Source organism: Sturnira hondurensis, unplaced genomic scaffold (genome assembly GCF_014824575.4).
Source record: "Sturnira hondurensis isolate 20B ecotype Veracruz unplaced genomic scaffold, ASM1482457v3 Scaffold0008640, whole genome shotgun sequence".
In the NCBI taxonomy this organism is placed as follows: Eukaryota; Metazoa; Chordata; class Mammalia; order Chiroptera; family Phyllostomidae; genus Sturnira; species Sturnira hondurensis.
The window spans coordinates 7,670,851-7,698,343 of NW_028081271.1; the positions used below are offsets into that span (position 1 = coordinate 7,670,851).

General features: G+C 40.2%; 1 protein-coding gene across 1 annotated transcript; it reads left to right on the forward strand.

Annotated features, from left to right (window-relative positions):
• The first annotated feature begins 17,677 nt into the window (after positions 1-17,677).
• On the forward strand, positions 17,678-22,469 carry TRIML1 (tripartite motif family like 1). The gene is made up of 6 exons (XM_037055088.1): positions 17,678-18,085; positions 18,327-18,422; positions 19,382-19,612; positions 20,620-20,642; positions 20,826-20,923; positions 21,904-22,469. The coding sequence occupies exons 1-6, from the start codon at positions 17,678-17,680 to the stop codon at positions 22,467-22,469; spliced, it is 1,422 nt and encodes a 473-aa protein (XP_036910983.1).
• Positions 22,470-27,493: the final 5,024 nt, after the last annotated feature.

A 27,493-nucleotide genomic window follows, 5' to 3' on the forward strand; every position in this document is an offset into this window, starting at 1 on the left:
TTTGGCATCCCCATTTCCAGACAATCCTCTGATCACCACTGAGCAATAATTCTGCCTTTTCCCTAGAAATATTTTAGTTGCATTTTTAAAGTGTATTACCCACTGATTGGGAGGAAACTTTCCCCAGTAAAAAATTGTCTTAGTTGATTTAGTTTCTTTTTCTAACCCTGTCTCCAGCCATCGTTGGGTGACACCATAATGCCAAGTGTTAATATCTCAGAAGCCTCTATTCTATTTCTCTCTCTCCTCACTCCACCTTAGGAACCAGCTGTTTTGGGGCTATCTCTTGAAACAAACCCACCTGACCGATCTGAGAACCCCCAAGCTTCCATTTCTGGATTTATTAGCTCTGTCCACCTCTCATTCTCCCTTCTGCCCAAGTATTTTCTGCCATCAAATTGATCTCTCGTCCTTTTCATTTTTAATTTTGTATTTGATTTTTAAGCTATGTAATGCTTTTTTATAAATCTGAAGTTCATTACTTCTGTATATATGATTTATTTTTGTTATTTTTTAGGGTGCATATAAAAGCAGTTCTGAAAGTGCGGTTCCCAAGGCTTGATTTCCATTTTTCACTGGATTGACATTTGAACTCGTGGTAGATATAACTGCCGGTGTCTTAACCATCAGTCAAGCAAGTAGAACCAAGCAGTACTGTGGTCATTTACTGTATTTTTGAATCTCTACATACTTGCATACTCGCAGGTAAAAAAAGAGGCCTATTGTACTTAATATTCTTATTTCTTGATGAAGTAGAAAAATATGAAATCTCATATTTTTGAGAGTACAGGATCTATTTAATATCCTGGATGACAAAATGAAAAATATGCATAAGGCATTTATGCTGCATATGGAAATAAAACGGTTATCTCAAGAAAAAGCATTTTATATGTTGCTGGGGTGGCAAGCTGTACTAGCCATGTTTTTTCCATAGAACATTTTTAGTTGAAGGAGCAAATGAGACAAACTGTAGTTATTCAGATGTAATGATTTAGAAGACATTTCTCAAACACTAAAAAGTTACCCTGTCATTTCAAGGAAAGTGAGTGTTACTTGCCAATAACAACATTTGAGATTTTAAGCAAAAAGTAGTTTGGAAAAAGTTCTACCCACTGTTTGAGTTTTGGAAAACTTTTACTTACGATTTTAAGCTTGAAAGCTTCTCAATACTTAGTCTTTTCTGGTGAAATTGGTGGTGATATTAACAAAATGTCAACTTTTGAAAAGTCTGTGAATTTAGTGAACCAATATTTTTCAAAAGACCAGTGCATAATCATTGTTATACTTATTCAAAGTATAAAACAGACCACTGGATTTTTATGTAACAAAGAACAAAATGTTCATTGATGTGATTTCAGAATAAAAGATCAAGTCTCTAAAAAGCTATTAGAATGCTCTCCACTTTTCCAACTCGGTATTTGTGTGAGGACAGATTTTACTCACATACTTCAACTAAAATAACATTCTGAGAGATGGAATATTGGAGATGTAATAGCCATGTTCTGAAAAAAAATAAACAGATTAGCATGTTAAATCATGCCATTCTCTCAATAATTGTTCAAAGATTCTTTATGACAGAAGTGTCAAATTTTTTGCCCACTCAGTAGGTAGGAAATGTTATCTTTATATATTTCCAGTTTGTATTTATTTTATTATGAATAAAGCTATTATTTTCAAATGTTTAAAAGCCATTTATCATTTTTATTTTCCACAAAGCATATATTTAAGTCTTTTACTCATTTTCTTTTACCTGGTTCTAGGTCTTTTCTTTTTAAATTTTAAGAGCTAATTATACATTGAAATCATCATTTCCCTGTTATGATACAAGTTGCAAATATTTTCTATCTACTTATCATCTGCCTCTGAATTTGCTCCAATTCTGTGTTTACTGCCTGGGTCCTTTAATGCCCTTGCGTAGCTTCCCTTGTCTGGACTTCCTGAACACATGGTCTAGACACCCAACTGAAAAGAACTGATTGGTCACAAAAATGAACAGGTTTACAAATTCTGTCCCGGTGGCTGGCTTTATTTTATCTGAGCTTTTAGTAGCAGTTGAAGTGGGTGACCTGAAGCCCTCCTTTTGCAGCGGTCTCTTTGCTCTCAAGGTCACATGTCAGACATCCCTCCCACTTTACTGATCTGTCTCTCAGCATCCTTCTTTGGCTTCACATCCTTTTGAACTAGAAAGTTCCAGGGGGCTTCATGAGTCAGCTCTACTCCCTTACTCAAGTTCTACCGTGTTTCCCTAGTCACATCAATTTCCAAAATGTTAAATCCTACTCTCCAGTTTCACAATATTCTACCTAGACACAGCAGCACTTGCGGCTCATTTGCAATTAAATGCCTACTGAGCACTCAACTTTACATATCTAAAACACTGTTTTGAGTTTCAGCCAATACCTTTCTTCCCCAGACTCACTTTAAAAGTAGTTCATTGGAAGCTGTTTAAGCTGCCACCATTTTCCACTAGTTGGTATGCAGCCCTGCCCCATTCTCTTGTTTAATTCTTCTTATTTTAAAAACCTAAATCAGGTTTCTAATAATTACCCTTTGCATTTAATAGAACATCCAAGTGGCTAAGCAAGTCTAGATGGTGTGGTCCCCTGCCTTATATCTAATCTCACTGAAGGCCTTCCCTCCCGGCAAGTGTTAATTCCAATTACGACAAATTCTTCTGTCCTCCTGCTGCCTCATCGGGCAATGCCTTTCTCTCAGGTTTTTGTCATTCACACCCCTCTCTTTCCTTCACTTCTCAGTGCAGACATCACTCCTCAGGCCTTTCTATAACTACTTGATTTGAAATACCTCCCTGCCATTAACTGTTTTATTTTCTTGAACTCACTGTATTTATCTACGACAAATTTGTTGGTCACTCTGTTCACAAAAAACTAAGTTCCTCGGGTATCCTGTCCATAGCTGACATACTAGATGTTCAATACGTTTTTAGAAATACATTTTAAATCAGAACAACACAAAGGAAAAGTCAGACAAGGACAGAGAGAATAGACATGGAACATTTTGATGGAAACCATGAGAAAGTGAAGTTGGAGAAAAATTTGTCTCCCTAGTAAGTGTGCTAAATTCATACCTCCACTGATCTTGTTCCTCCTAATTTTATTTTTTCTTTGCCTTTCTTTCATGCTTATTCTTTAATACTATTGCACTATATATGTGCACATTTTAAGGCTCCCATAAATACTAAGGTCAAGCTTAGGTATTTAATAAAACCCACGGCTAAGGAAAGGATCATCAGAGAAGAGCTCACCTTCCTTTGGAATCTTGAGTACTTCCATGGAGACAGAAGGGCTTCTATCCGTACAGCTGCTCCCTCAGATTCTCCTCTCATCATCCGGGAGGAAATCTGTAAAGAGTCAAAGTATATCCCCATAACAAACCTAGGTCAGGGGTTATTAAACTTACATAAGCATTAGAATCTTCTGAGTTTATTAAACAGATTTCTGGGCCCATCCCCAGAGTCTCCGATTTGACAGATCTGGGGTGGAGTCAATTTACATTGTAATGAGCTCCTAGCAAAGGTTGAATGGCTGACCTTGACCAGAACTTCCCCTCTCTGGATAGGTGAGTATTCTCTTATCTCCAAGGCCTTATACAGTGCTTACAGTAAAAGGAACTCTTTAATAATTTTTTTTTAATGAACCTCCTGTATCCACAAACATTTCATGGGAAGAAATTCTTCTACAAGATGTTACCCTAGAATCCCATTGTGTTGTCCCTTTAGCCATTTTCCTTCTAGCTTAAGCCATTACATACTTTCACTAGAGAATCGCGCCTGATTTCATTGTGAGTTTCCAGAGCATTTGCTGAAGGAAGTTCTCATTGCATTATTTGTAGATATAAAACATCAAGAGTGGGGCATAACTGCCTGACTGAAGATTATTTCAGAGATGGGAGGTCAGGGGGCACTTTCAGATAGTCCATGGTTGACCTCTGCGGAAAAGAAATCTGCTTCCCAACTTTTAGAATTCTATGTCTGGAAGGTTCTTAATATATCAGTTCTCTGCTGATCAACCTGTAGTCATTTACTCACTGTTGTTACGGTTATTATTTTTCACTACGGACAGGACAATAAGAAAAATCTTCCACTTGCCATCTGACCTCCTGAAATTCGGTCCCACCTTATGGAATCTTGAGTACATCTTTTCCCTTTATCTGAAACGGCATTCCCTCTCCTACATCCTGTCTCCTTCAGATAGACTAGATTCATGTCTGTGTATTCCTCCCCTCCTCGGACGGGGTAGCCTTCTCTTCTACTCAACATTTTTTTTATACCAAATCCTCCATGTTCTAAGACTCACTGCAGTTAACTTCTATAGAGACTTGGTCAATTACTCAAGTCATTTATTCTCACCATCCTGAGCTTTCCTAGTTCATATGACTTCCTTTGGACAGGGAAACTTCATAATGTTTGAATTAAAGGGTAAAACATTCAGCAAAAATTTTAATAAAGTATCAAGCAAAATTCCCCTATCTTGGATTCTCCTAAAGCCCATCTTAGATTTTAAGTAAATAAATTATTAATTCTAGAAGACTAAATATTTTAACTTAAGATAATTCTAGAAATGGTACTATATAGTGTGCTAAGCTCATTTTTATCACTCTCTTGATATTTCTCACAATCCTGTGAGGTTTGTGAATCATAATACATTTTACAGTTGATAAAGATGATGATTTAGAGGTTAAATTAGTTGACCCAGAGCACTCAGAAAAGAAAATCACAGATCTGGGATTTGAATCACAGCCAAATTGCATGGCACATCCTTATTTCTATTCGATGTTAACCAAATATTTTGCCAGCTTATAAAAAAGTCTCAAGTTTGCATTATAATTTATCATGAGATATTTTTATATGCTTATTCTAAACTTATATACTTATAAGGAGCATAGATTCTTATAAACTTTTAGGGAGCATAGATCTCTTTAAAGCGTTCAATTTTACATAGGAAAGCTCTCAATTAAAAATGCCTAAAGAAACGTGTTGTTTTTCTTCCCCTACTGTCAAAGAACAAAATTATCAATGACTCAGGATAGTGTATCGTGAACTTTTACTGGTTCTATCATGTTTGTTAGCTACAGGTCTCCCATAGGAACTTCAGGCAGCATCAGCCCAGCTTCTGGGTGGAATGGGCGTGGCTAGTGCCACGTGAGGTTACTTTGCTACTTCCAGGCTTATTCTGCTCCAGGGAACCACCACCTTATCCGATTGCACAAAGGCGTGGTGGGGCGTGGCTCTGACCCGCCTCGCTGCTATCTCATTCAGCAGGGACCAGGTCCTCTCCGGCTCATTTTTCTCAAGGATGTTCTGTTGGAAGCAGGGGTCTGGTTTTCATTGGATTACTACAATTGGCTTACTACAATTTTAAGAGGCCTAGAAGTCTATAAGTTCAATTGCTGTCTTGCTCAAAGCATTCATATTTAAGAATAAACATTAACGGCTGACTTCAATGATAGTACAACTGTTCTTTTGTTGTTGTAACAATAGATCAATGCTTATGTAAATCTAACCTATTATTGATAGTTTGGTTTTACTTTTTATCTTTAGAGGGGAAGGGAAGGAGAGAGGAAGAGAAACATCAATGTATGGTTGCCTTTCATGAGTCCCCTGCTGGGAACTGGCCTGCAACCCAGGCATGTGCCCTGACTGGGAATCGAACTGCAGCTTTTTGATTCACAGTCCCGAGCTGAATCCACTGAGCTACACCAGCCAGGGCTGGTTTTACTTTTTCTAAAGGCGATGATTTTCCTAGGTAAGAACCCAATGAAAGAAAAGAGGTCACTTTTACTTCACTTTTTCCAGCACAGAGACAAGAGCTCTTTGTTTGAACAGCAAGGGGGTGGCTTTAGTTGGGAGTAGTTCTGATTCTGAGAAAATGAAGTTCAGAGTCACGACTGAACGTCAGGTGAGTGCACATCGTAGACAGAACCTCAGTTTTAGCATCATACAACCCCAAGCAGAGAAACCAGCCATGGGATGCTGGACCTTTGACCTAGAGAACTGTAAATTCATAGGTAGATGCTGTTTTAAGCTTCTGAATTTGTGGTAATTTGTTACACAGCATTAAAAACTATTACAGACACATCAGTGAACTGTCATTTGGTGACTGAGGAAAGAAACAAATAGAGTTAGAGATGAGTTCTTTGGACAAGTTCTGCATCTTATATTGAATAGAGAGACTAGGTCAATAATGTCGTAACAAAATAGTTTTGTTAAATCTGAATTATAGCCTCAAAAGAAACTTAGCTTTGACAGAATGTAACCTATAAAAAAATTCTCAGTTGGGGTTTTTTCATGACAAAATAAAAGGATACAATTTATACTTTCTGTGGAAGAGAAAAGCACCCAGTCCCTAATGATCAAAACATCATTAAAGAATATAATGTGTTTCTTATTTTCTAAACAGTGACCTGAATGTCTTAACATGTTCAGTAAGATGGGTGTGAATTGCTATTGATTTCAGCAGCTTTTTCTCTGACTAGATCCTGTAAAAATATCTCTTACAGAAGTCTCCCATAATATTGAGAGATTCTTGCATTAGAATTTTGTTTTCTTTCTAACTTCTCACCCATTTATACAAATTCTTTAATGTTTATCATTAACTGGGTGATTCCATGCTGGTTGAAGTCAGTGGCATGTCCCATTTTCAATTTCATGAGGACTAGTAACTAATACACATTCTTACCAATGGGTGTCTGTTTTAAGAAGGGAAATATTTCTTCAAAAGGAGACTTACAAAAAAATCACAACATACAAATAAATAGTTGACCTTCCCATCCAGGCATTTGCTTACCCAACAACTTTGAGATCCACCTCCATACACAAGGAATTGTTAGAATACAATGGAGCTAAAAAACAAACAAAACAAAAACAAAAATGTTTTTTCTACTGTCATGGGTAGATTTTTCTAGCCTGTAGGTTGCTATGTCAGTTTAATGAATGACTACCAGAATTAAAAAAGACTCGGTATCTTGTTCATAGTAAAGTGAAGTGCGTTTCAGAGGCTGTGTCCCCAATTGTGTCAAAGTCTCTTTATTCCAGGGGGTCATGGTCAAGAGTCTAAATTCCTTCTGTTGATGGTTTTCAAAGTCTGATGCGAGAGACAGATGATAAAAAGAAAGAAATAGCAACACCAAGACCATGAAGTCTAGATACAAAAGACTATGAGGCTGACATCAGAGAGGAGGAGCTTAGCTGCCCAGTAATAAACTGGGAATACTTCCTTGAGAAAGCTCAAGCTAAGGAGACAGGGAGTGGGGGAGGTACGGGAAAGCCAAGATACCCTTCACCCTCTGAGGTGCATCTTTCATTAATCATGGAGTCATTTCTAAGGTAATCATTGTTGCATAAACAGTTAAATGCAAATTCAATCTCTTCTGTAAAATCATTGGTGATTTAAAGAAAAGCTATTATCAAGGACAGAACAACACATCTTTCACTTTCTTCCCATCACCTAGATGGCTTTGGTTTGTTCTTTCAAAACATTTAGACCCATAAGCGGTTCAGAAGGTGATTTGCATGGCTCCAGTGTGGGCCTTCCCATATATCACAGGGGGGCAGGTAGGGGATGCCTCAAGGGAACTATTTGGATGTTTTATATGTACAAGAATAAACACAAATATGTCTTTCAATTTTTTCATTTAGTTTTGTCATATAATTTTAGCAAACTTTATCACTCATGTTTGGTTTACCACTAAATGGGTTTACCACCCATGTATAAAGCTAAATCGTTTCATGTAGTCAGGCTATAGTTTCAGTTTAACATAGTCAATATCTTTGAATACTTCAATTGTTTTATTAAAAAGAAACTCTGCACACATAAAATTCTTATGATAAATTAAGCTTATAAAATAGTGAACTTGAAGTTCTTAAATATTACAATTCTTTTCATATATCTGGATCTCTACTTAGAATCACAAATCTAACTCAGTGACTTAAGTGGCATGAGTTATAAAGTGAAAATTACTTCTAGTCAAAATGGGGCCATGGGGGCTACCAAGCCTCCCTGGTGATGGGTCTGGGATGAAAAAGGAATTTAAATACGTATCAGTTTGAAGACCCCAGGTGTAAAGAGAAATGATCTTCCTGCAAAAGTTCCCTTGGCCGTCCCAGCGGTAAATACAGTGAGACTCCTGTTCTCGAGACAGCAAACATCTTACCCATGAACCTGCCTGCGATCCAGCACACAGAACCTCTCTGGTTTTTCTCGGTGTGTTACATGCTCTAGTCCTAACATCCATCGTGTGAGGATTTTGCGATCTGAGCCATCATCCCTGGTTGCAGGTTATACCTGGATCTCTCCCCAGTAGATGTCCTTCCATATAATGTGGGTGCTGCCACCGGGCCTCTCCTTCCAACTTCTTAAGAGGCTTATAGACTTGTATTCCCATCAGCTGCAAGTGGTTCATTTAAATAGTGTGAACTGACAGAACACATCAGCTCTTCCACAAAATCTGGTAGATCGGAGACAACCATTGTCCTTTTCTGGGTGGCAGAGAAAGTCTAAGAATAAAAAAAAAAATCACTTGTTTTAACCTGTTCCTTTGCAAGATCAGAGATTTGTATTCAGCATCCGCTCATGGTCACATTGTTTCATCCTCTAGGTCACTCAAAGCTATTTTTTTAATTACCATTTTTACCCCATTGAAAAGTAGCCTGGGGCTTTAAGTCTTCTACCTTACACCTCTCTCCTAATGTTTTTCTGCACCTGTATTCAAGCTAGAGACTCTTGTTTCTAACCAACAGGGGGAAGACAGATGGTTTTGGAAAGAGGGAGGTGAAACTTCATCAAAGGACCAGTCTGCAGCTGCCCTGGCACCCAGTCTTTGCAGGGTAGTTCGTTCATTAAAATCATGGCTCTGAAACTGCATTGCATCATCTGAAGAGCTGTAACAATTATGATGTCCAAACCTGTGGCTTCCAAATTTTAGAGAACATCAGAATCACCTGGTGGGGGGGGGGGGATAAGCTTCAGGTATGTAACATTGCAGACGATTACCCTCATGCAAGTGGAAGGGTATTAAGGGACACCTAAATGGCAACAGATGTGAAACCTCAATGTCCTTGCCCAGCTTGTGACTACAACATAGGCTCTGTGGCCACAGTTGCTTTTCCAGCGAGGATTGCGGTCTTTTGGGGTGCTCTTCCCCAGATATTCCTTTCCCTTCGCTTTGTTTCGGTCGCGATCCCAGCAATGTCACCTGGCCCCAGCATCAGTGCCGCAGCTCACTAAGGCATGGAGCTCTTAGTTTCTATACTTGCAATAATTTCCTCCAAGGACATTTGCACAGTACCTGGTTATCAGCACGAATTCTTATAATCACTTACTTCCCTGAGACCCTCATTCTTCAGGGTTCTCTCCAACTGTATTGGCGACCTAGCTCAACAGCTATTCTCTTAGGTCTTTGCACCTCAAGAGCGGAGAAAAGCCTAGCATAGTGAAGAGGCTGCCAATTTGTTTTTCTTAAGAGGTTCTGCTGGCTTGTTTTAAAAGCCATGTCATAAACTTGAAGTGGTCTCTCCTGACCGTAACATCTGCAGCTGCAAGCAACACAGGAAGGAGAGGGGAGCACCACCTGGCAGCATCCGACACCAATTGCCATTGGACAGTCAGGAGAAGGGGACACACAGCCCATCCACCTTCAGTGCTTGACTTGGCTTGGCCGGGTCCTTGCACAACCAGCAAACCTGTTTTGGGTCCCAGTTGTAAGCCCTTGAATGTAATGTCTGTGGCTGGTTCAAGCCCGTGGGAATGTCAGCATGGCCGTGGGGGTAGTAGCATGGCCGCCTCTGGGGACCTAGGGCAAGTTTCAGAACTAGAGTTAGTTTTCTCATCTACAGGTGGGGCTAGAACTAAGCTACCCCATGGGGCTGCTGGGAGGACTCAATTAATATCGGGTTGGCCAAAAAATTCGCTTCGTTTTTTCCATAAAATGAAAGACACATTTTTCACCTTCCCCCACGACTTGATTGATTTGGATATTTTGAGTCTGTCGGCTCTCTTCCACCTGGTAGGGCATTCATTGTTCTCAACTGATGTCTCAGTTTGATCGCTATCAACTTCAACTGGCCTACCCGGCCGTGGGCCATTGTCCAGTGAGAGATCTCCAGCGTGAAACTTCACAAATACTTTTGACACATTTGATCAGTCACGGCACCTTCTCCACACACTGCACCAATCTTTTTTTCTTTTTTGCATTTTTACCTTTCTTGAAATAACAAAGCATAATATGCCAGAATGTTGCGTATTCTCTTCTATCTTCAATATTTAAATGGCTACCCAAAATTCACCAATTTTAATTTTTTGAAATGGATGCTGATAGGACAGCTGTTTCACAACACAATCTAATGAAATGATTTTGAATGAAGTTAAAGACAACTGAAAGCTATTAGAGCCATCTTACAGGGAAAGAACCAAGTGAACTTTGGGGCCAACACAATATAGGGAAGTGCGGAGATGGTGCTTGGCTCAGAGCCAGGGCTCTCTATTTGTACCAGCCAGTCTCACGCTGCTCTCCCGAACGACACCGCAGTGTGATGAGAGACAGTCTTACGAAGAAGGTTCAGGTTTCCTCGAGAAAAGAAAACACGCGGACCTCCTCGTTCAAAGATGAGGCAACATGGATACGCACGCGCATCTGTGTCGGTACCTGTAAAATACCAGTCTAACATAGGGTGATCATTTGTCTCTCTAGTCTACTGGGTGTACTCTATCACCTAGAATAGAAAGATGCTTAATAATTCCTGCAGAATTAAGTCATAGGCATCTCCAAGGGTGTCATGTGATGGAAGCAAGGCACAAAACAAGTAACGTTTTCACTCTTATGTATTTTTTTTAAATCTCACATATCCTTACCTCCATAAAATCCTATTCACATGGTAGTAACTCAAATGATTTTTTTCTGCAATAAACTCAAACCTTATACCCCACACTAGCAAGGAAGGAAAGAAGAGAAGTTAGACTGTTAACTCTTTTTCAGGAGTTTGTGCTAAATTCGGAGTGTGTTTTCTATTCTCAGTTGTCAATATTTATTTCAACGGCTTCTAAAAATTTTCTCTTCAAGTTTCCCAACTCCCACTTTCCTTTGGGCTTTTCTTTTGGGTCTCTTTAAGAGAAAAAGCACATAAAGCACCCAGTGTAAATCCCAGAACAAGTACATTTTCAACAGTCAACTTTTCTTAAAGCAAAAGGATGAAACATAAAGGGGCTATTCTCCAGAAAAACCAACAAAACGCCTCACCTTAAAGTCTCACCATGGGCAAGTTGCTAAAGTTTTGGAAGGCAACACTCAGCCCCAACCTTGGCAACTCCGGAGGAGTGTCTGTGTCACAACTTCTGACAGAGTCTACGGATTTATAATACCCGGACCCTCCCCCTCGTGATCAGGCCACCAGGTGTTGCTGGCCAGAACAGCGAGCTACCTATAAAAAATAATAAAGATGGGTATTTCCAAGTTGAACTGGTCTTTTGCTATTTCTAAGATAGAAAGGATGTTACAATCTAGAATTTTTTTGTTATTGTAATATTTGACCCGTTGTCAGATCATCTATAATATTCTTCAGATATTTCAGCAGTTTTCCCACTTCTGAATGGCAGCTGTTCCTTCCTTTGAAATGTGCCTTAAAGTTCAGATCAAATACCACTTCTCCCAAGTTTTCCCTGAAAGAATGAAATGTTCCCTCCACGACAGTTCTGAAACAGTAATACATTTAAATTCAACCACTTTAAAAAATCTAACTTTTTTCAATGGCACTTAACAACATTTTTGTTTACATTCCATATTCTTTTTGTACCAGTTTCAGGTATATAGCATAGTGGTTAGGCATAAATGGTACCATTGTTAAAGTATGCGTGCATTAATGTTCTGCAGCCTGTCTTTCTGCACGTGTATGTCATGCTTTCATCACTGAGCTCATTGTTCAGCGATAAAGAGGCTAAGTAACTATTAGATAAACAAATGCATTAAAATCACAAATGCGTTTTTAAAAACTCATTGTATTACAGCTGAAAGTAATCAGCTGGGATGCATTGTGTGTGTGTGTGTGTTTTTTTTACCCTTCCACCTGAACAAGTTACCTCACTACTTGGTTTACTGCAAGTCACAACTCAGATTTCTTTGCTCCTACCCCATTATTTCTTTACTGGAAAATGCTGAAAACCTGCTAAAAAGGTTTAAAAAACTATACTTTTTGTACAATAATTTAGACAATGAAGAAGTAAAAGTGATTCTTTCCAATGCTCCAATCCCACCACACAAAACTGCCTTTTGGGGTGTTATTTTTGACACTTCTTCTTTCATTCTCCTTTAAAATTTTATTTTGTTGTGGTAAGAGCACTTAACATGAGATCTACCCTCTTAACAAAAATTTAAGTTTACGATACAGTATTGTTAACTGTAGGCACAATGCTCTGTAGAACTCACTCATCTTGCATAACGAAGACTTCACGCTTCTCGGTTAGACACTTCCCATTTCCTGATCCTCCTGTCCCCTGCCTTCTTTCTGATTCTGTGACTTTGATGATTTTAGATACCTCATATAAATGGAACCTGTGGTATTTGTCCCGTTACTAGCTTATTTCACGTAGCATAATGTTTCCAAGTTTTATCCATGTTGTTGCATATGGTGAGACATCCATCTATTTAAAGGCCCAATATAATTCCATTACACGAATATACCACATTATTTTCTTTATCCATCAGTGGACATTTGGGTTGTTTTCATATCTTAGCTATTCTGAATGGTGCTACAATTGATATGGAAATGCAATATCTCTTCAAGATGCTGATTCCCATTCTTTTGGATAAATATTCAGATATTGCATTGTTGGATCAGATGGTAGTTATATATTTTTTTAAGATTTTACTTATTTGTTTTTAGAGATGGGGAAGGGAGGGAGAAAAACAGGGAGATAAACTTCAATGTGCAAGAGAAACATCAATCGGTTGCTTCTTGCACGCCCCCAACTAGAGATCTGACCTGCAACCCAGGCATGTGCCCTGACTGGGAATCGAACCGGTGACTTTTCAGTGTGCAGGCTAGTGCTCAGTCGATTGAGCCATACCAGCCAGGACTGTGTTTTTAATTTTTATAAGAATCTCCATAATTTACCCATGGTGGCTTCACCATTTTACATTTCCACCATCACTGTACAAGGGATCCAATTTCTCCACATCTTTACCAACACTTGTTCTGTTTTTCAAGTCGCAGCCATACTGACGGGTGTGCGGTGTCATGTCACTCTATGTCATTGTCGTTTTGATTTGCATTTCCCTGATGATTAGCAACATTGAGCATTATTTCATATTACTGTTGGTTTATATATGCATTTTTTCTGGAGAAATGTCTATTCATGTCCTCACTTTAATTGAGTTATTCGTGGGGTTTTCTTGCCATTAAGCTGCAATAGTCCCCCCATATATTTTAGAAATTAACCACTTATATTTGACAGAAGATTTGAGAATATTTTCTCCCATGTCATAATTTATCTTTTCACTCTGTTGGTTGTTTCCTTTGCTGTGCAGAAACTTAATAGTTTGATGCATGCCTGCTTGTCTATCTTTGCTTTTGTTGCCTATTCTTTTGCTGTCATAGCCATAAAATTCCATAGTTTTTCTATGCCTTTATGTATATACGTGCATTACCAACATCTATATCATAAACACATTTGTCTGAGAACAATACATACATATATAACATAATTTTTATTATTTGTACTTAAAGTATTTGGGGTAACAAACATATGAGGTCTGTCTAGAAAGTATCCAGCCATGCAATATGAAAAACAGAGACACTTAGTGAAGACACAAGATACAAGAAACACTGTACATACAACAGTGACGACTCAGTACCCTTCAAAGTGGGCACCTTGAGACCTCACACAGTTCTCCCAGTCACCATCAGCTGCCCTGTCATATTTTCCTGAATCTCATTGACAGTCTGAAATCTCTTCCCTTTCCAAGGTGATTTTAGTTTTGGGAAAAGTCAGAAATCACAGGGTGCCAAATCTGGGCTGCAGGAGGGCTGATTCCCCTGGGTGATTTGATGTCTTGCCAAAGAACTCTGCATGAGACTGGATGCATGAGTAGGCACGTTGTTGTGATGAAGCTGCCAATCACCGGTTGTCCATGTGGTCTTCTGAGTTATCCAAATAGTTTCTGCAGAGGGACATTCAAGCTTAATGCAACATTTGATGCAGATTCGTGTTCTACTTGCCCAGTTATTTTGAATGTGATGGCCACACAGTACACATGCTCACTCAATGGCATCTACCACCCAACTGACTAGTAGAGTGAGGTCATTATTGTGCATGTGCATCCCAGTCCACTCTCCTTGATGGCCACGTCAAATTGATGTTAGGCAAACCATTCTGGTTATGTTAACAATTGGACTTTTTCTGGACAGACCTTGTATATTTTTCCCTTAACATCCAATAATGGATATTATATCAGTGGATATAAATAGATCTGTTATTTTAAAGTGTAGTGCACTCATGGAAGATCACTTCATAAGTTAAGATTAGGTATTTGAAACATTGGTTCCAAATTCTCTTTCGTGAATTGCCATTTAAAAAACTTTAGTTGATTACTTATTTCTTTTGCTGCATTGAAGTCTTTATTTATTTAAATCGACTTTTATTTTATTTATTTAAATATTTAAATTTAAATATTTAAATATTTAAAATATTTAATATTTAGATTTAAATAGTTTCATAGTGGTGTCCAAGCTCTGACTCCTGCTTTAAAAAGCCTTCCATAAGTAGTACCTTTTAAATTTCTCCCATGTGGCCAAAATCTCCTCTTCTCATGTGTTTTATTCTTTGTATATAATACTTTGCCTCATGTTTAACAAATATGGTCTTTACTTGCTAAAAAGTTGTGAGGCGATCTAGAACAAAAGCACACACAAATGAATAAATAAATAAGGCAAAAATAACACAAAAGAAAATAATATGACTAGAAATTCATAACTAGAGTCAGGAAAGGAAAACACACACACACACATACATCTGGAATACACATTGGCATAAGTCGTTAGGTAGAGATCCAACTATTTTTCTTCCAGATGGCTATCCTATTTGTCCTAAACCATTTGTTGGATAATCTATCTTTTCCACGCCAATGTGAAATGACAGACATATTTTTAAAACCAGGCTCTCAAGCAAGATTTTTAAAAGGTTTTTCTTTTCTTTGTGCTCCAAACCTAATTGCATGTGGGTGAGAGTTACGACGGTGGATTTCTTGGGGTGTCCCTATTATCGTCTCCTCAGGAGAAGACAGGTAAAGAGGCAGCCATTTGAGTTGTTGATCTCAGAAACATGCCTGGCAATGCAGAGCCTTGAGGGTCAGTGAAATGTATTTTGGGATATCTGGTGCACTCTCTAATTTTCTTTATCCGTGCAGTAAGCTTAGTCAATGTGGTCAGAGAGATGATAAAGAAGTCTGCATCCCCAATAGTGCATGTAGCCAGTGAATTTTAGGTACCTGTCACAACACCACACCATAATGACAGCTGTCCAATTTCCTCCTGAAAACCCATGAGCAATACTTATTTCATTGAGATGACTGGAAATATTCATCCACTCACAGACAAGTGAGATGCAGGGGAGAGGGTTGACAAAAGAGAATCGCTGGGAGATAAGAGAGCCCGTTTCCAAGTCCTGACTTGACTCTTGTAGTAAGCAAGTATTCAGAGGCAAACTCAATTTATTCAAGTCTCACATTTCTTCGTCATCTGTGGAAGGTACTTGGACTATGTAATCTCTTGGTTTCCAGCCAGATAAAAGACTCTAATTTCATAACATTTTTATTTATTTATTTAAAATTTATTTATAATAGGGTTTATTTACGTATCTTCCTATACATAAAGAATTCTTGTTGCTGATGAGTAAGATATGGTCATTGTGTTAAGGAGTTTCTGAAAGGAGTGTATTTGGAACAGGGAGGTGGGATGGAACAGATCAATATGACTTCAACTTAGAACGTGCTAGTCTCTTCATTCCAAATTGGAATACAGGTTCTGTGTTGAACCATAATTCTACTGTACGGCTTATTCAAATGAGCCTGGCCACGTTAAAGACTCCTGGGTTCATGTTGGAACAACACACTGAACATAGATGATCGTTCATATTTTCCAGTGTTGTACGTTATTTTTGCAAGACTGTTCCTTTAAACTATCTTCTAATATTTTAAAGTTCTGCCCAAGTTACTGGCTTAGAAGCTACCTAAGCAATAGAGGTTTTATGAGCCCCAAACGATGCTGTCTTTCTTCCTTTTTAAACTAGTGTAACTCTTAGATTGGGTTGTTTCTTGTTTCTTAGAGTAAATTCTCATCCTAGTAATTCACAAATGCTATACAAAGAACATGTGATTAAAACATTTGAAATTAATGACTTCAGAACAATGGGTTTTAACTAGGAAAAAGGAAGGTGGAATCTTTTGAGGCCAGGGAAAGTCTTTTTACAAAAGTTCAAGATAAGAAAACACCCAGCATCCTCTTGGAGTAGAAAGAAGGCTCAGTGGAACCATGAAAATCAGTAATTAATGGAATAATATGGGCGATGGAGACACACCAGAGGTTTCTAAGTTGGAGAGGCACCAGTGACTGAATAATAATAGAAATAAGGTACGGTGAACTTAGCGGGAGGGTGGGAGTGGTTAGATCCCGAGGAAGAGCTTCTCAGATCCCACTTTCTGGCACAGAGTCCCAGGGCAGGCCAAGAGAAGAACTGAATCCTGAGCACATGGCATCGTGAACTTACAGAAATTGGCACTAATCTCAGTGGTCACTGTACACAGTCTCCACACTATTTATTTTGCCATAGGTCTAGAAAGAATGTCTGCACATTTAATTTATGTCTAGTAAGAGCTAATAAGGATTTAAAAGGTTCCAGTCTAGACATTTCCAAAGAGTGAAAGTAAGTGAGCAAAACTATATTTATACTAAAATATCATTTTTTCTCTCCATTCCATAGTGTAATTGCCTCTTGAGGCAACTTCCAACAAGGAGGATGTTTTAGGTGCTTTCAATGGTGGCAGAAAGGTGAGTACCAAGGTCTTTGGGGAAGAGCAATAAGCATGACTGGCAATCCATTGTACATCTAAAGTCAGGGAGTACTGCAGTGGAATTATTCTAATTTTACTGGGGTAAATAAAATGAAAGGACACAGTACCTGATAAAGGAGCAAAGAGCATTTAGACTTGTCAGGCACTGAAAAGACCCTACTGATGGAAGGAATAGATGTAACAGTTTTCTTTTCTCAGTTTCTAAACTAGATTCCATTAGTGGGTCTTTCCAAAAGATTTGAACCACACATTCAATTCAGATATTATTAGAGATCCATGATTTAAATCCCTAATCACCCAAACTTCCCATCTAAGAGCAATCTATTTAAATGGTTTTATGGTGCTGTTAGGAGTTGGGTTGATGGGACCTTAAAAGTTTTGGGTTGATGATGAACCAATGCACAGGAGTTCCACATTAAGTCATAATTGGCTTTGTGTTGGGAGAGTATATGTCAATTGGTGAAATCAGGCACAGAGGAGAGTAAGAGTTTCTTGTACTAACAACATAGCACCTGATCTTAGTCAAGACAATTGAATCTCGAAAGGAATTTACTAATTCCAGAATAGGCATAAGCTTGCTCTGATGTCCTTCTTAGAGAAAATGTCTACAGCAGATTTGATGGAGAATCTCAGGGAAGAACTGACCTGTTTCATCTGCTTGGACTATTTCACCAACCCCGTGACCACCGAATGTGGGCACAGCTTCTGTCTGTTATGTCTCCTGAGGAGCTGGGAGGAACATAACTCTCCGTTGTCTTGTCCTGAGTGCTGGAGGACCTTGGAGGTCCCTCACTTCCAGCCCAATGAGCGTCTGGGGAGGCTGGCTGGCATCGGCAGGCAACTCAGATCCCAGGTGCTACAGAATGAGGGCAAACAAGGCCCCTATGGGAGAATGCTGGCAGCCACCGAGGTGTCCCCTGGTGATGAGCAGGGTATAAACACCTTCTCGACCCAGTGTCATGGCACAAACAGAGTGTATGTCTCGAGTGAGGCTGAGGAGCATCACAAAGTAAGATTGGCTGCTCGATACAACTCTCAGAACACTGTCAGGTTCCATCACTTAACTCCCATAACACTGTCTGTCAGTGACAACCCTGGGTGCCAATCTCCAGGCACAGACCCCATGCTTGGCCTGCATCCTGCTTTACTCATTCTCTTAGTGGCCCGGTCATCATCTTGTCATTGGTCCTCAAGACCCTTCGCAACCTGGTGTGCTGCTCACTTGCCACAGAGTGTTTGTTTCTTTGCAGGAGAAACTCCGGGAAGTCCTAAATCTTTTGACTAAAAAGAAAAAGGAAACTCAGGTTATATTAACCCATGAGAAGGAGAGAGTGAAATTGTGTAAGGTCAGTGACTGCACTTCTGCATTTTGTACATGATTCTGTGAGGAGGGAGTTCTAAGGGGATACCGAATGAAATACTAGGGGAAAAGACTGATGTACAGTGTGCAGTAATCTCGGCCTTCCTATCTCTGCTTGTGTACCTGGGGGCCTCAAGGCTTGGCTCAATTCCCCCATCCCCGGAGCCAGCTCTTCATTTCCTCATTGGGTACCTGTATAACTCAGAGGCTGTCTCTATTTTAGCTCTTATTATAATTGTTTAAAATAGAATTTGTATTTATGTAACATGACATGGAAATTAATAAAAATATTTCAAAAACTTTGGACTCCCCTCCCCCCAAAGAGTGCAAATACAAAAAAAAAAAATACAGAGAAAGGGAAATAAAGGCAAAACAGTAGTTTGGATTAGGACACCTGAACAGATGCTCATGAGCGGTCACAGCTTTGGATGTGAGCTGTCTAGCAAAGCAAAGACATAAACGTTTAAATTTTAAAAAATACATGTGTATCTGATTCTCCCAGCAAACTCTGAGTTCTTCATGGGAGTATTTGTGATGTACATTTCTATCGCTAATATGTGATCCAATGCCTACCTTAACTGAATACATATTTGCTGAATAAATGAACGTACCTTTCCATAATTTTGTCCTTATTTTTTATTGCTTCATATTTTATAATGGTTCTAATCACCCCCTGTCATATATTTTTTGTTTAGTTTTGTCTTTTTTGCCCACTAGAATGACAGGCTTAAGGAAATAGAAATGTTGGTTTTCTTTACTACTGTGCCTCTATCACACACACACACATAAAATATCAAATTATGAAATTATGGACCCAGCCAGCCAACAGAATAGATATGGGTCAAGCTTCAAGAACTGTCCCAGTGGAACTTTAGGACTTTGTAAGGGTGAAAAATGGTATTCTGTTACTAACCTCGTTGTGTTGTGGTGTGGGTGTCATGGCAGGAAGAGACAAAAAATTGCAAACAGGTTGTTGTGTCAGAATACGCAAAAATGCACCAGTTCTTGAAAGAGGAGGAGCAGCTGCATATCCAGTTACTGGACAGGGAGGAAAGAGAGAACCTGAAGAAACTGAGGGACAATGAGATCAAACTGACCCAGCAAATACGGGGCCTCGGCAAAATGATGACTCAGATCCAGGCCATGGGTCAGAGCTCGATCGCAGCATCCTTTGAGGTAAGAATACTGGGGAAATTAATGGAACATGTGTAGTAACACATGATATTTCAAGTCACACAAAAGGACTTTTCTTTATTTACTTAAAAAACTAAGTTCTGGTCCAAAGATAGTTTTCCTAAAGAATTAACATTCTATAAAGTGTTGAAGAAGTGGAGAGGAAAAACAGAACATAGCCATGTGAACCGAGCTTGATAATGACCCCAGTCTCCTCTGTGCCTGCCTCCCTGCAGCCTCAGCTTTGCCAAGTACTTCAAGTTTAGTGAGCACTGACTATGGCCAGACACATTACATATCTTCACAAAGGCCCGATGAAGTTAAACACTGTTATGATATGTTCTGTAGGCGATCGTCATCTACAAAATGGGTTTATAGAAGCTCTCATTTAAAAACTCAGACCTAGGGCAGTTAGGTAGTTTGCCTTTCAAGTATCTAGTAGCTGGGAGAATGCAGGTATCTGTGCACTGAGCCCACATTCCCCTCCATCTCTGCTCTACCGAGGTCCTGGGCTGCTACTGCATTCCCAGACCCTCTCAAACATCGGCCGTGTGAGCCAACCCCAGCTTCGGATCTCTGTCCTGGACTAGGTGCTCCAAATGCTGTGATGTAATGTCATGCTTCCCCCACACCCCGCTCCAGCTGTACACAGGTTCAGGCTCAGCTAGCACTGGCCACTTTCCTCCTCTCACTCCCCGAGATACTGCGTAGTGAAGCCAATAGTCTGGCCCCTTTGTCAGCCACAGGTCCTCTTGATGAAGTAGTGATATGAGAAAAGGAAAAGGACAAAGTCATCTCTAGCCATTTGAGAAGCATCTCATATTCATAAGAACTCACCCCTAGAGGTAGCGGGGGATTTTGTTTCCTACCATATGCTCCCCCACACAAGGGCTTCTAGAGCTGTGGGAAGCATTCTGCCACATTTGCAAAGGACTATATCCAACATGGATTCAGCCTTCGCTAGCGATCATCACGCACAAATACTAACCTTCTTTCTTTTATACCCTTAGGAGGTGAAAGGTGTGCTGGAAAGGTAGGTTTCCATCATGTGTCCAATAGTGTCCAATACGGGGATGCGGTGCTGATGAGATAGGCTGGGGATGGAGTGGGGATGGGAGGGTCCATGGGGCTGGGACAAAATGAGCTGGCCTCTCAACCTGAAGCAGGTCATGTGGTCGATGCAGAGGAATCAGAGTAACGGTCTTCTCTCGCGCAGGAGTGAGCCACTCTTGCTTCAGTGTCCAGAGACCGTCACCACGGAGCTGAGTCTGTGCCACATCACAGGAATGAGGGAGATGCTAAGAAAATTCAGCAGTAAGTCCGCCTGGTTTATCCAACCTCCAGTGCTTTCCAGAGTTCACATCGGTGTATTTCCAGGGATGCAAAACTAAGCCCTTTGGGCAGCTTCTAACAGAATAGCTAGCATCTGGGTGCTCGTCTGTCAGTGAAAGAAGGTACCCTGAGCCAGCAGGGAGCACCAGGGAGGGCAGGGGCCACAGAGCATCTCTGTGCTGGAGGGGTCAGAAACAGTCAGATGGGACTGGTGTCTGTTTGGCTTTGCTTCCCAAGGAGTCCTGGTCGTTCTTTTGTTTTCATTGCTCCGTGTTGTCAGTCTCATCCCCTTGTACATTTGTAGACACACACCTCCTCAGAGGTCTTTGCATTTCCACCTCTGTCTTTGCTGAGCTAAATGCTAACAAACTTAAATCCCAGTGAGGGAACATTTAGCCAAGGGGTACTAGGTGTTGCCCAAACTCCTGTGAAGCTGCCTGTATGTGTGAGATAATTAAAAATGCTGACTAGGAATTGCTATTCCAGCACTCAGTAACTCTACAGTCTTGGTTCAGCTTCCTCACCTTTACAAACCCAAGTTTTCTCTTTAATAAGAATAGATAAACAATAATACCTGCCGTGATAAATGGGATAATGTACAGAAGATGCTTGGCTCCTTGGTAGGAGTTCAGTAAATGATTAGTGTCCATATTTTCCCCCACTCAAATTGAAAAATCCGAACCAACCTTGGCTGAAGCAAATACAAATGACAAAGGGTGGATAATTATTACTCTCCACACATCATGGTCTTTGGTTTTCTTTTAGAAATTTACTCTCCAGTTAAGAAAAAAAAAAGCCTCAGAGATTCTTTTTTAGAAACAAAAATCCCCACTATGCCCACCTAAATTATACTGAAAAAAAAAATAGGACTGAATACTAAGAATTTAATTTCAATTGCACATGTATGGAGGGGCGGGAGTTCAAGAATGCCAATGAAGATTCCTTCTTCTCTCCTTCTGCAGCGGACGTAACTCTGGATCCGGCCACAGCCAATGCCTACCTCGTCTTGTCGGAGGATCTGAAAAGTGTCAGATACGGAGGTATCCGACAGGAGGTACCCGACAACCCGGAGAGATTCGACCAGTCTGTCACCGTGTTGGGAGCCCAGAGCTTCACCTGTGGCAGACACTACTGGGAGGTGGAAGTGGGCAACAAGACGGAGTGGGAAGTGGGCATCTGTAAGGACTCTGTGAGCAGAAAGGGGAACCTGCCGAAGCCTCCTGGGGACCTCTTCTCGCTTATAGGCTTAAAAATTGGAGACGATTATAGCCTTTGGGTCTCATCACCTTTAAAAGGGCAACATGTCAGAGAGCCCGTGCATAAGGTCGGGGTGTTCTTGGACTATGAGTCCGGACACATAGCATTCTACAACGCCACAGACGAGTCTCTCATCTATAGCTTCCCTCCAGACCCCTTCCAAGGTGCTCTTAGACCTATATTTTCCCCTTGCCTCCCAAACGAAGGGACAAACACAGGCCCCCTTACCATCTGCTCACTGAATAGCTATGTCAGAAGGAGATGCCCCTGAGCCTTCACGAAGGATGAGGTCTAAGACCAACAGATGACTGGTAATTAAGATGACAAATGTATGGACAGCATTAATAGCAGGTGATCTAAAAGTAAAGTCCAATCAAAGAATTTCTACTTACTTGAGCCCTCAATGGACAACCAAATTGGACAATCAACTTCTAATACCAATAGGAGAAAGCTGATTATATCTCGTGTCTTTAACAAAATTTATCCTTTAGACGATCCATGTATGTGCTGATTGCTAAAAATGTACAGTTAGAACTAGCCCCTGTTACTCCAAATCCCACTGTCATAGGCCAGTTTTATAAATATATGTCATTTTTTCAAGTGTATTTATTTATTTGACTTCAAAAATCTGCTGTTTGAATGAGCCTTCATTCCATGTGTTGAGCTCTGCACACTGAGGCAACCCTCACCTCCGGGGGCGGGGCACATGGGCTCTCCTTCCCAGGGTTGATGAGAAGGACTCAAGGGGCAGCCGTCTCTGCAGAGTCCCTTTTTTTCCCCATATGGAGCAGAGCCTGGACCATGTGTACTCAGGGAATTTCCGAATGCCGCAAGTCTGTGTGTGAACGTCATGCACGTTTCCATAGTCACAGGAGGCTGAAACCTCTGGTTGCTGCTATGTTCAAAGACGACAGAGATGGGTCCCTGCTCAAAAAAACTATCAAGGGGATGGGTGCCAAGCGACCTCGTCAAGTTTTATACAAGGTTATTGTCTGTGCTTTGCTGTTTGCTATGAGCAGAAGCCTTCAAAAGTTATCGAAGTTTGGGGGGTGATATTGGTAAATAAAACTCTACAGGTTTCATGTGTACATGCCACATTTTTAAAATTTATTTATTATTTATTTATATTTATTTGTGTTTATTTTTCTTGATGAATTCCTCCCCCTTTTTCATCCAGCTTCACAACCCCCGTACCCTCAGCCACCGGGAGTCTGCTTTCTCTCGGTGAGCCTGTCTCTATTTTGTTCACTTGTTTATTTTGCTCAGTAGATTCCACAAAGGGGCAAAACCATACGGTATTTGTCTTTCTTTGGCCAGCTTATTTCACTTAGCATAATACTATCCAGGTCTATACATACTGCCACAAAAGGTAAATTTTGTTCTTTTTAAAGACAGAGTAGTATTCCATTGGGTATATGTACCACAGTTTTTTTAATCCACTCATCTAGTGATGGATGCTTGGGCTGGCAGTTGTAACAGTTCAATGAGCACAGGGGGTATATATGTGTGTGTGTGTGTGTATATATATATATATATTTCAAATTTACGTTTTGGGTTTCTTTGGATATGTTCCCAGAAGTGGAATTGCTGGGTCATCAGGCAGTTCTATCAATTTTCGGAGATAAATCCATACTACTTTCTACAGTGGCTTCATCAATCTGTATTTCTGCCACTGGTGCCCAAGGGTCCCCTTTCTCCACATCCTCACCAACACTTGTTTGTTGATTCATTGATGACAGCCATTCTAACGGGTGTGAGGTGCTATCCCATTGTGGTTTCCATTTGCAGTTCTCTGATGATTAGTGCCATTGAACATCACGTACTTCTCTCTTCTGGTCTTTGCATTTTACCCTGGCATCACCGAAGACCAATCACGTACTCTAGATAATTTGGTGCTCTGGTTCCCTTTTTTAAATTTTATTCAATTTAAATTCTTGATATATTACCTTAAAAAGCGAAGAAACAAATCATAAACAGCAAACACCAAGCATATTTAAAATATATCTTCCTCCATCCCAAATCATTAATTTTTTAAAAATTTGGTAAATTTTAAAGTATTACTTTAAATTTTAAAGTATTACTAAATTTAAAAGTATTACTTTTATATTCAGTGTGCATTACACTTACTTGTAATGCAATCTAAATGAAAGTTTTTAATTTTCTTTGTCTCAGTGAGGTCAATATCGGCAAGGAAACCAGTCTATTTTTTCCCTTGGGCGAGTCATCCTGAGTGGGTCCTATGGGCCCACCACTGACTGGGTGTGGCGGGGGGCGTGTTGAATCTACACTATCTGTGCTCTTCTAAGCTTGCATAAGCAATTATGAAAATGTTCCAAGAAAATTTTCACTCCAGCTTTCTAGAGGTAAACCAGAAGCCAAGCAATGTGGTGGTGAGGTGGGGAGCAAGATTGAATGGAATGAAAAACTGAGAATTTCACTCACTAATTTGGAAAGTTTATCCCCTTGCTCTGTTCAAGGGTCTGGGTCTCTCTGCCTCAGCGTGTGGACATTTGACAAGAACATTTTCTTGAATACGAATGACGTGTTTCGTGTGGAACCTGCCACCATTACTCCTATAACTCCTCCCCTTGCCACATTTCTGTCTTCCACTTTCCTGAGTGAACAGTTTCCCCAGGAAATAACGAGTCACAAGTAGCTTCCTGGAGTGGATGTTACCAAAATGCAGTCTGGAACCACAGCCATTTCCTGCTTTTCCTCCCCTGGGTTTTCTAGAGGAGAGGGAACTTATCTAGACCATATCTAGAGGACACCAAGAGTGATCTCACACACAAGATCCCAGCTTGGTTACTTTTTAAATTGTCTTTATCCATCTTAGAGTGCCTTAAATATAAAACACTATACATATGTTTCTGTAAAATCTGTTTTACCAATAAACTCTGTTAGCTCTTCAAATGAGGTCTTTATCTGACCTGCTTTAATTATTCTGTCTCCCCATGACGTAACTTTGACCTATTATCCTTCAATAATATTGGTATGTTACTTAATATTTTTTCAAGCCCTGGCTGGTGTGGTTTAGTGAATTGAATGCCTGCCTGTGAACTGAAAGGTCACTGGTTTGATTCCCAGTCACAGCACATACTTGGGTTGCAGGCTAAGACCCCAGGAAGGGGTGTGCAAGAGGCAACTGATAAAATACAACCAATGACACTCAAATATGGAACAGGCTGTCAGGGCCCAGAGGGGAGAGTGGAGAGAATCATAGGGGAAAAGGGAATGGACTCACATGAACAAGTATAAAAGACACATGGGCAATAACTAAGGGTGGGGGGTGGAAAGGGGAGGGAGGCGGGGAGCATGGGGTGGGGGGCGGGCAGGGTTGGGAATATAAGACAGAAACCTGTACTTGAACAAGAATTAAATAAAAATTATATTTTAAAAAAAGAGGCAACTGATCAATGTATCTTCTGCATATCAATGTTTCTCTCCCTCTTTCTCCCTTCCTTCCCCTCTTTCTAAAAATAAGCACATAAAATATTTTTTAGAAAGATTATTTTTTTAAGGCTCTCTTACACTAATTTAACTCAAGAATGTGTTCAATCTCCCTTTCTGTAGTCTTGGATTTCTTCCTGTGCATGGCCCTTGGTGGGCGGGAACAAAGTAACTGTAGGTCACAGTAGGAAAATCGAAGACTGCTGAAATGTACAAAGAATAAAATAAAAACGGAACGCAATCACTACACAGAGCTAATCGGTGTTGTTTTTGTGTGTATCTTTCTTTTTTTTTAAGACTGTATTTATCTTTAGAGGGGAAGGAGCAAGGGAAAGAAATATCAATGTATGGTTGATATTCCCTCTCGTGTGTCCCCTGCTGGGAACTGGCCTGCAACCCAGGCATGTGCCCTGACTGGGAATCGAACCGCACTACTCTGGTTCTTAGGCACGCGCTCAATCCACTGAGCTACACCAGCCAGGGCTGTGTGTATCTTTCCAATGTGTTTTGCTTATTGTATATATTTTTAATTTCCTATGTATGAATTTTAAAAATTAATTATATTGTGAACATTCTTATCATTGGGTATTTCTTGAAAATATGACTTTTTAAATCCCTAAACATATAAACCTGTACTTTCTAAGAATTAGTACCTTTTGTTAAATTATATTTATTATATCAAAAATGTGTATTCAATAAGTGCTATTATTTAATGATATTTAATAAATAGTTAATATTTAAAATTTATCAATTCAGCTTGTAATGTTCTTTTTTATTAAATTTACTGGTGTGACATTGCTTAATAAAATTACATACATTTCAGGGGTATGATTCTTACACATTGTCTGTATTGCGTGTTTACCCCAAGTCAAGTCAAGTTTGTAATGTTCTTTCGTTTTCCAGCATGCAAGGCGAATGTAGGATCATGCCGGAAACGTAATTGTCTTGGAAAATATAATTTTAATGGGAGCAACATTTTATTTTACGAGTGCCCCTGATGTATTTAATTATCTGCCGATGGTGAGACACTGAGATTGTGTCCCAGTTGAAGCTGTTATAAACGGCGCTGTGATGAACGCGCATGAAGAAGATAAACTTTGGGTGTACCCCGAACAGCCCCTCAAGTCTGTCTCCCGCAGGCAGAGCGGCTGCCTTAGATGCTGCCGGCCTGGGTTCGCAGGTTGTGCATCCGACATCAGCGTTAGGGGCACCACAGGTGGTCCGAAGTTTTCACCGGAGGGCCTCTCCGCAGCGGAGGTGCAGAGCGCGCCGAGAGCAGCCAAAGAGCATGTGTCCCCCTCCCCTGCAGTCTCGCCAGAAGCACTGCGTTCACTCCGCGGGTCCGCCGGGGGAGGAATGGAGAGGACTGCTCGGGCTCTGAGATCAGATAGTGCTTGGTTTGAACACTCCATCAAATGATTTTTTTCAACTTTCACAAGTTGTTTCAACTCTCTGGGCCTTAGTTTTCTGTTCTCAAAAAATGTGAGTAATACCTACTCGTGAGGATTATGTGAGATCACAGAGAAACAGCAAACCTGTGGGCATGGTGATTTTTGTTGCCCCTCCCTTTCCCTCCCCACCCAGCCCCGCCCCCGCCCCTCCCCTCCCCTCTCCTCCCCCACCCTACAGGCTGGGATTTGCAATTCTGTCAGGGCTCAGCAAAGCCATAGAAAACTTGTGAAGACATAGGCAACAAAATCTCTGAAATACTTCCAAAAGCAGGTGTTCCTATCTGAGGGGAAAAGTGTGAACACAAAGTGTAGTTGGAGAAAGAGAAAAACCTCTCTGTGGATCATTTTTTTGTCTTTCTTGGAAGTCCTTTTGACCTTCACATTCCTGAGCAGC

What these genes read in the sequence shown, in the direction of transcription:
- TRIML1 (XM_037055088.1), top strand. Translation starts at nt 17,678, where the DNA reads ATGTCTACAGCAGATTTGATGGAGAATCTCAGGGAAGAACTGACCTGT. An exon ending in AGAGAGTGAAATTGTGTAAG is followed by an intron (nt 18,423 to 19,381) that starts GTCAGTGACTGC and finishes GTGTCATGGCAG; the next exon opens with GAAGAGACAAAAAATTGCAA. An exon ending in CGATCGCAGCATCCTTTGAG is followed by an intron (nt 19,613 to 20,619) that starts GTAAGAATACTG and finishes TTATACCCTTAG; the next exon opens with GAGGTGAAAGGTGTGCTGGA.